Genomic DNA, 10000 nt, shown 5'->3' with positions numbered 1-10000 from the left:
AGACAGTGACACAGCAGACAGTGAGACAGCAGACAGTGAGACAGCAGACAGTGAGACAGCAGACAGTAAACAGTGAGAGAGCAGACAGTGAGACAGCAGACAGTGACACAGCAGACAGTGACACAGCAGACAGTGAGACAGCAGACAGTGAGACGGTGAGACAGCAGACAGTGAGACAGCAGACAGTGAGACAGTGAGACAGTGACACAGCAGACAGTGAGACAGCAGACAGTGACACAGCAGACAGTGAGACAGTGAGACGGTGAGACAGCAGACAGTGAGACAGCAGACAGTGAGACAGTGAGACGGTGAGACAGCAGACAGTGAGACAGCAGACAGTGAGACAGTGAGACGGTGAGACAGCAGACAGTGAGACAGCAGACAGTGACACAGCAGACAGTGAGACAGCAGACAGTGAGACAGTGAGACGGTGAGACAGCAGACAGTGAGACAGCAGACAGTGAGACAGTGAGACGGTGAGACAGCAGACAGTGAGACAGCAGACAGTGAGACAGTAGACAGTGAGACGGTGAGACAGCAGACAGTGACACAGCAGACAGTGAGACAGTGAGACAGTAGACAGTGAGACGGTGAGACAGCAGACAGTGAGACAGCAGACAGTAAACAGTGAGACAGTGAGACGGTGAGACAGCAGACAGTGAGACAGCAGACAGTAAACAGTGAGACAGTGAGACGGTGAGACAGCAGACAGTGAGACAGCAGACAGTGAGACAAGTGAGACAGCAGACGGTGAGACAGCAGACAGTGAGACAGTGACACAGCAGACAGTGACACAGCAGACAGTGAGACAGTAGACAGTGAGACGGTGAGACAGCAGACAGTGAGACAGTGACACAGCAGACAGTGAGACAGCAGACAGTCAGACAGTGAGACAGCAGACAGTGAGACAGTGAGACAGCAGACAGTGAGACAGCAGACAGTGAGACGGTGAGACAGCAGACAGTCAGACAGTGAGACAGCAGACAGTGAGACAGCAGACAGTGACACAGCAGACAGTGAGACAGTGAGACGGTGAGACAGCAGACAGTGAGACAGCAGACAGTGAGACAGTGAGACGGTGAGACAGCAGACAGTGAGACAGCAGACAGTGACACAGCAGACAGTGAGACAGTAGACAGTGAGACGGTGAGACAGTAGACAGTGAGACAGTGACACAGCAGACAGTGAGACAGCAGACAGTCAGACAGTGAGACAGCAGACAGTGAGACAGCAGACAGTGAGACAGCAGACAGTCAGACAGTGAGACAGCAGACAGTGAGACAGCAGACAGTGAGACAGGAGAAGAGAGAGAGAGACAGACGGGTGTAGATACCTGAGTGGCATTGGAGAAGGTCAGAAACGCTGGTAATGTCAAAACCTGTTTTCTGTTTCCTTTCACACTCATCCTGTACAAAACCACAAACTGAGAGCCAGCTACACACACACACACACACACACACACAAACACAAACACATACAGAGTAAGAACAGTGAGTATGAGTTATAGAGTCTGTGTGTCTGTGTGTGTGTGTGTGTGTATGGGTGGGTGTGTGTGTGTTTGTGTGTGTGAGTGTGTGTGTGTGTGAGTATGTGTGTGTGTGTGTGTGTGTACCGGGCAGTGTGTCTGTGCTGAAGGTCTGGTATCCTCTCTCCTGAACGCTCCCGTTGGTCTGTAGGAGCGTCACATCAGACACTGAGTCGCGGATGCAGAGCTGCGAGAGGTCGTGACCTTCCTCTGGGTTCCTGACTAGCAGCGTCACTCGCAGCTCAACACCACTGTCCACCTGTGACACACGACTGGCAATATTACACACACACTCACACTCACACACTTGCACTCATACTCGCACTCACACACTTGCACTCATACTCGCACTCACACACTCGCACTCATACTCGCACACTCATACTCGCACTCGCATACTCGCACACTCATACTCGCACACTCATACTCGCACACTCATACTCGCACACTCATACTCGCACACTCATACTCGCACACTCATACTCGCACACTCATACTCGCACACTCATACTCATACTCGCACACTCATACTCGCACACTCGCACACTCATACTCGCACTCACTCACACACAGACACTCACTCACACACTTATACTCGCACTCACAGATACTCACTCACACACTCATACTCGCACTCACACTCGCACTCACAGACACTCACTCACACACTCATACTCGCACTCATACTCACACTCGCACTCACACTCACACACAGACACTCACACACTCATACTCACACTCGCACTCACAGACACTCACTCACACACTCATACTCGCACTCATACTCACACTCGCACTCACACACTCATACTCGCACTCATACTCACACTCGCACTCACACTCACACACAGACACTCACACACTCATACTCACACTCGCACTCACAGACACTCACTCACACACTCATACTCGCACTCATACTCACACTCGCACTCACACTCACACACAGACACTCACACACTCATACTCACACACTCGCACTCATACTCGCACTCATACTTGCACACTCATACTCGCACTCACACACTCATACTCACACACTCATACTCGCACTCACTCACACACTCACACTCGCACTCAAACTCACACTCACACTCACACTCACACTCACACACTCATACTCGCACTCACTCACACACAGACACTCACTCACACACTCATACTCGCACTCATACTCATACTCGCACTCACACTCACACACAGACACTCACACTCTCGCACTCGCACTCGCACTCGCACTCGCACTCGCACTCACACTCGCACTCACACTCGCACTCACACTCGCACTCACACTCACACTCGCACTCATACTCGCACTCACAGACACTCACTCACACACTCATACTCGCACTCACACTCACTCACACACTCGCACTCACAGACACTCACTCACACTCACACACTCACTCATACTCACACACAGACACTCACACACTCATACTCACACACTCATACTCGCACTCACACACTCATACTCGCACTCACTCACACTCGCACTCACTCACACACTCATACTCGCACTCATACTCACACTCACTCACACAGACACTCACTCACACACTCATACTCGCACTCATACTCATACTCGCACTCACACTCACACACAGACACTCACACACTCATACTCACACACTCGCACTCATACTCGCACACTCATACTCGCACTCACACACTCATACTCACACACTCATACTCGCACTCACTCACACACAGACACTCACTCACACACTTATACTCACACTCACACTCACACTCGCACTCGCACTCGCACTCGCACTCGCACTCGCACAGACACTCACTCACACACTCATACTCGCACTCACACTCACAGACACTCACTCACACACTCATACTCGCACTCGCACTCACACTCATACTCACACTCATACTCACTCACACACTCATACTCACACACAGACACTCACTCACACACTTATACTCACACTCACAGACACTCACTCACACACTCATACTCGCACTCACACTCGCACTCGCACTCACACTCACAGACACTCACTCACACACTCACACTCGCACTCACAGACACTCACTCACACACTCATACTCGCACTCACACTCATACTCGCACTCACACACAGACACTCACACACTCATACTCACACTCACTCACACACTCGCACTCATACTCGCACTCATACTCACACACAGACACTCACTCACACACTTATACTCGCACTCACTCACACACTCATACTCGCACTCACACTCACGCACTCGCACTCGCACTCGCACTCGCACTCGCACTCGCACTCGCACTCGCACTCACACTCACACTCACACTCACACTCACACTCAGACACTCACACACTCATACTCGCACTCACACACAGACACTCACTCACACACTTATACTCGCACTCAAACTCACACTCACTCTCAAACTCATACTCGCACTCACACACTTATACTCGCACTCACAGACCAGTGGCGGTTCTAGACCATTTCAACTGGGGGGGCCAAGCTGGGGCCAGTTGTACTGTTAGAGGGGCCAGTTACATTTAGACCTTATTGTTGTCATATCATTTTCTGCACTGCACTGTAGGCATTAACAGGCAAAATACCATGTTTACAATCATTCAACAATGTATTTGCATTTCCATTATATTTTTTAGATTTGCATTACATATTCAGAATCAGTCACATTAACTGTATTCTATGATTTTTGTGTTTTTTTGCAAAAATATCAGCAAATTCATCTAGATTTAAGGCCTTTGCCCTCCTTGACTCAATACTTAGAAGTAGAACGCCTAAATTGCTTAATCTGTCATCTGACATTGTGGACCTGAGATAGGTTTTCACCAGCTTTAGTGCATACAATATAATATACAATTAAATTATGCTTATTTTAAATGTATTGTGCAGGCTAGGTATAAAAAAATATAGGAAAAACCATGATAATATGAAACGCTTCAAAACAGAGCGCACAAAGCGCGTATGCTCATCGCGGGTGCAGAATGATGTGCTCAAAGCAACGTGGAGTCACAGTGTTCAGCGCTGCGCTGCACAAGTGCGCATTTAAAAGTTCACGGCACAAAGCGAAGAAATGTCGAGCGCGCAAATCCTAGTGTAGCCTATATCTGTCCAACAGTTTATTGATAATTTGTTTCTTCACACAGTGAAGTTTTAAATTCCAGTTATTGTGCGTTTGATGCCGATTAGTCCTTGTGGTGTGAACAGGCACACGGTAGCGAGTCGTTTTAAAACAGCAACAAACATAAAATACAAATACACAAAATAAAGTCATTTTATGCAAATCCACAGCCTTTTATCTATAGATCAAGCATTATAATGTGAATATATCATATTGGAGAGAGTTTTACCGTGCATCCTGCTGTAACTGGACGAAGCGCGCGCGCTGTTTGAATACTGAATGGAGAATGATTGACAGATGAGGGAAAACGAGTTTCCATAAACTTTGTGAAATTATAATCAGACCCTCTCAGACCCAAGTCACCCAAACTGACGTGAAAAAGAGGCGCAGAAAAGCGCGCTGTTTGCATCCCTGTTTAAGTAAAAATACTCAGCACCATGAGTTTGTTGATCATTTTTATCCTTTTTCAAACTGCCACAAACTAACAAACGGCCAGGTTAAGATTAGCTGATCCAACGTTACACTTCTGTAATGCATTTAATACAAATACAACATATTAACAACTTTACTCACCTCTATATTTCCTTCTTTGCTTTAACTATAATATTCGCGCAAAACGTCCACCAACTTCTGAATAGAAAAAAACCTGCAGATCCGATTTAAGCAGTCCCTCTAGGGTTACATTTGTGTTCCATGTTGCCACTGTCTAATAACGGATGTGAAAAACAACGATAGCAAAAAATAGTTTTGTAAAAATTATTTCACACTCCACATTTAGGGGGGCCACAAGGGGGTCCAAGCTTGTTGTCACAGGGGCACTGGCCCCCCCTCTAGAACCGCCACTGTCACAGACACTCACTCACATACTCGCACTCGCACTCACACTCGCACTCGCACTCGCACTCACACTTATACTCGCACTCACACACAGACACTCACTCACACTCGCACTCACACACATAGTCGCACTCACACAGACACTCACTCACACACTCATACTCACACACAGACACTCACTCACACACAGACACTCACTCATACTCACACTCGCACTCACACACACTCGCACTCACACTCATAGTCGCACTCACACAGACACTCACTCACAGACACTCACTCACACACAGACACTCACTCATACTCGCACTCACACACATACTCGCACTCACACAGACACTCACTCACACACAGACACTCACTCACACACAGACACTCACTCATACTCGCACTCACACACATACTCGCACTCACACAGACACTCACTCACACAGTCATACTCACACACAGACACTTACTCACACAGACACTCACTCACATGCTCACACTCACACACAGACACTCACTCACACACAGACACTCACTCACACACTCATACTCGCACTCACACACAGACACTCACTCACACACTCATACTCGCACTCACACACAGACACTCACTCACACACACACTCGCACTCGCACTCACACACTCATACTCACACAGACACTCACTCATACTCGCACTCACACTCATACTCGCACTCTCACACAGAAACTCACTCACACGCTCATACTCGCACACACACACACACACTCATACTCGCACTCACACACTCACACGCTCGCACTCACACACAGACACACACACTCACTCACACTCGCACTCGCACTCATACTCGCACTCACACACAGACACTCACTCACACACTCATACTCGCACTCGCACTCATACTCGCACTCACACACAGACACTCACACTCGCACTCACACACAGACACTCACTCAACACACTCATACTCGCACTCTCACACAGACACTCGCACTCTCACACAGACACTCACTCACACGCTCATACTCATACACTCACACACTCATACTCACACTCACACACTCATATAAACACTCACACGCTCACACTCACACTCGCACACTCACACGCTCATACTCATACACTCACACACTCACACACTCATACTCGCACACACATACACATACACACACACTCTCTCTCTCTCTCTCTCTCTCTCTCACACACACACACACACACACAGAAACGCACCTGAGCGCACTTCAGGAACGAGACTCCGAACGCTGAAGGCTTTGTCGCGCTCTGAATGTAAACAAACATCAAACTGATTAGAATAAATGGGAACACAAACACACAACATTCTTCAAAATATAAAGAACTGACTCATAAAAGTAATTTGTTTGTGAATCGGACTAGATGAGGACTGCAGCTCTGATTCATGACACTAACAGAACATCATCTGTTTCCAGCCAGTTTCCATTTTTGAAAATAGAATGATTCGGATGATTGACAGGTGTCATTTTACCCGATTTGACGTGTTTCTCGTGGTTCTCTGATCCGCCCACTGACCAAATAAGGAGTGGCTCGAGATGACGTCATCCGTGTACTGCTCTGACAAGCTGATACTCCGCCTCATCTCTGAAAAACAATAAAAACAACTTCTGTTTCTACTTTTTCCCCCGGAAACAACTAACAAATGTTTCATTTGAGATTTAAAAAAATAAAAAATGAAAAATAAATGAAAAAGAAACCTTTTTTGCGCTGGAATTTCTCCAAATCTTTCATCTTCTCTTGATGATGGTCTGATCGAACAGATGTTGATCTATGGCGCGCGCGCGCACGAGCACGCGCAGCATCTTCAGCTCGCGAGATAAACAGTAGCGCGCTCATAATCACAAACCACCCGTCCATTTCCAAACTGCGTGGGTTTAATCCATACTAGGGTTTAATCACAAACCGATTCGTTAAACGCGAGCCGGTTGAATAATCTCAGCGCGATGATTAATTAACTCATACCTTTAAAATGACTAATACGGTTTCATATCACCAATGTCCCTGCTATTTTGACTCAGTAAATAACTGTATGAGTATGTAAATATGTCATGATTGGACGAGAAGAAAAGCGCAGTTTTGTTTTTCCATTTCCGTTTAGCACACAACTTTTCCCAAACTTTGGAAGCTGCGGGAAGCCCCGCCCCCTCGCATCTCTGATTGGTTTAGTGAACAGCATTCCTTAGGCAATGCAGCACTCCCATTGGCCGCAAGCTTTGCCAGTCAAAAGTAACAGTACAGCAGCAGACAGACAGTAGAAGTTGTTGCGCCCGGTAACGGTGTTTGAGATGCGCGTTAACGGCTCGCCAGACTCGTGCTCGGGGAACGCGCTGGTTGATCTGTCGGAGCCCCGGGACCGGGACCGGGAAGTGACGTGGGCTCCGGTAACGGGCGTCGCGGTGTCCGGCGCGGGTCTAGCGCTGCTCGCGGCCGCGCTCCTCTACGCGTGTCACCGGAAGCTGCTCATCTCTGCTCCGGTGAGCCGTTTATGTGCTCATGTTTATGCTCATATACAGTACTGTGTGGAAGAGTTAGGAGAAAACATGCTTTTGCAAATCATGATTATGACATAAAAATCGAAATGATGACTTAAAAAGTTGAAGTTATGGCAAAAAGTCGAAATTATGACATAAAAAGTCAATTATAACATAAAGTTGTAATTTTTGCTCTTTAAGGCAAGACACTCCAGGCGAATAGGGTCACAAACTAATGGATATTGTCCTGATTCCACAGCTGATTGATTACATTTAAATTGCAAACATTTTTTGATTAAAAGTTTTATGAAATGTTTTGTTTATATATGCAAATGAGGCTTTGTCTAATTAAATATGCACTCATTTGCATACATTTCCAGCACATAAATCTGAACATTGGATAAAGCCAAGTTCAAAACTATTGTTTTATTTTGTTGACATATTAGAGTTGATTTTGGATTTTTCTCTATAAATCAGAAAATACAGAAAATGGTGTTTTATTTTGATTGATTTAAACATGATTTATTTACTGTATGTTTAATTAATAATGATCTTTTCATCAACTGTACTAGATCAGTCAGTCACTCTGTTTCTCCCATTGGTTTGTGTTTCCTGCGGAGGAAATGAGCTCATATCACACACACCTCTATTGCTTTCATAGACACTGAATCTTCTGTATATCTTCCTCTGACTGTGAGGATATGAGCAGTGTCCAGGTGTTGATGAACTGAGGATATGAGCAGTGTCCAGGTGTTGATGAACTGAGGATATGAGCAGTGTCCAGGTGTTGATGAACTGAGGATATGAGCAGTGTCCAGGTGTTGATGAGGCTGTGTTGTGTGTCAGTGTGGAGGCCTGTGCCGGCGTGAGGAAGAGGAGGAGGAGGAGGAAGAGGAAGAGGACAGCGACTGTGACCGCCGGAGCTGCGGACCGGATGAACCAGTGTGTGTTGCACTCACTAACACACTGCTTACACACAAACAGTTTCATTTTTTCCCATTTTGATTTCTGTGGATTATGCTAATATCTGTTGCAGTCCCGCTGTCGCTAGTCTCGCGCGGCCAGAGCTTCAGACTGACGGCTCATCGGCCCAAGAGGACGTTTGACCGACAACGCAACCAATCACAGTTCGTCTTGTTCCGCGTCATGTTTAGGGGCGTGGCAATATAATCTCGAAGTCGCTACAATAACAGACCGGCGTGCGTCTAATAAATTATTCATTCCAGAACGTTGTGCTAGTTTACTGCAACAGTGGAGCCAATCATTTCATCCCTTAAAACTCATCTTTAATCACCAAAATTACATATTTAAATGTTTTTTGCTTTAAAAAAATTCTTCATGCCTTAAAATATCTTGAATGTAACTCGACACCCTTGCCTCATTTAGTATGCGCGGTTCTATGAATATGCTGATGAGCCCCGCCTCCACTCACTCACTCAGCTCAGAGATCCACTGGTTGGCGATCACACACTGCAGTTTTAGTGTCGACAAATAAACAACATTAAAAGCTGGATCTTCACCACAGGGGGACTTGTCGAGGTTTAATGTGGTGATTGAACTGCAAAAAGCTGATTAATAGACGCTGCCGGTCGAACACCAGCGGAGAAGCTCGTCTCGCTCAGGATCTCGGCACTGATGTCATCAGCTGCAGACATCTCACAGCATCACTGATTCCTGCCGTTAAAGGGCTAGTTCACTTTAAAATGAAAATTAGCCCATGATTTACTCACCCTCAAGTCATCCTAGGTGCATATGACATTCTTCTTTCATAAAAGTGCATCTATCCATCATAAAAGTGTGTGTGTGTGTGTGTGTGTGTGTGTGTGTGTGTGTGCGCGCAGCTTCACTGAGGAGAATCTCTTCTTCTTCTCTCAGGAGACGCAGTGGACAGTCAACAGAGATGTGGCTGCGTTTGCCCTGAAGGCTAGAGTGATCTACCCCATCAACCAGAGATACAGGGTGTGTGTGTGCGTGTGTGTGTGTGTGTGTGTGTGTGTCTGTCTGTCTGTGTGTCTGTCTGTGTCTGTCTGTGTGTGTCTGTGTGTGTGTGT

The 10000-nt window shown here is 46.7% G+C and overlaps 2 protein-coding genes across 12 annotated transcripts in view; one reads left to right on the top strand and one right to left on the bottom strand.

Moving 5' to 3' along the window:
• LOC311095099 (limbin-like) overlaps positions 1-7926 on the bottom strand; it is a 42682-nt gene extending 34756 nt beyond the window's left edge. For 4 of the 5 annotated variants that reach the window (XM_084133430.1, XM_084133429.1, XM_084133432.1 and 1 more), the window contains exons 1-5: positions 7176-7926; positions 6950-7062; positions 6676-6726; positions 1613-1784; positions 1334-1434 (exon numbers count right to left, since the gene is read on the bottom strand). In XM_084133430.1, coding sequence (XP_083989556.1) covers positions 1334-1434; positions 1613-1784; positions 6676-6726; positions 6950-7062; positions 7176-7335 — 597 coding nt within the window. In that variant the 5' untranslated portion in view covers positions 7336-7926. The remainder of the gene's footprint in view (positions 1-1333; positions 1435-1612; positions 1785-6675; positions 6727-6949; positions 7063-7175) is intronic. The other variant, XM_084133428.1, reaches the window with a different exon arrangement.
• Positions 7764-10000, top strand: part of evc (EvC ciliary complex subunit 1) — a gene marked incomplete at its 5' end in the record, with an annotated part of 45277 nt that continues 43040 nt past the window's right edge. For 6 of the 7 annotated variants that reach the window (XR_014608774.1, XM_084133435.1, XM_084133437.1 and 3 more), the window contains 3 exons: positions 7764-7952; positions 8796-8891; positions 9825-9908. Coding sequence is in view for 6 of the 7 variants with exons in the window: in XM_084133435.1 (XP_083989561.1) it covers positions 7764-7952; positions 8796-8891; positions 9825-9908 (369 nt within the window). The remainder of the gene's footprint in view (positions 7953-8795; positions 8892-9824; positions 9909-10000) is intronic. The other variant, XM_084133436.1, reaches the window with a different exon arrangement.

This window comes from Abramis brama, assembly GCF_963993115.1.
Source record: "Abramis brama genome assembly, chromosome: 13".
NCBI lineage: Eukaryota > Metazoa > Chordata > Actinopteri > Cypriniformes > Leuciscidae > Abramis > Abramis brama.
Note: the sequence above shows the minus strand (reverse complement) of the source record. Positions and strands in the feature narration are given on the sequence as shown.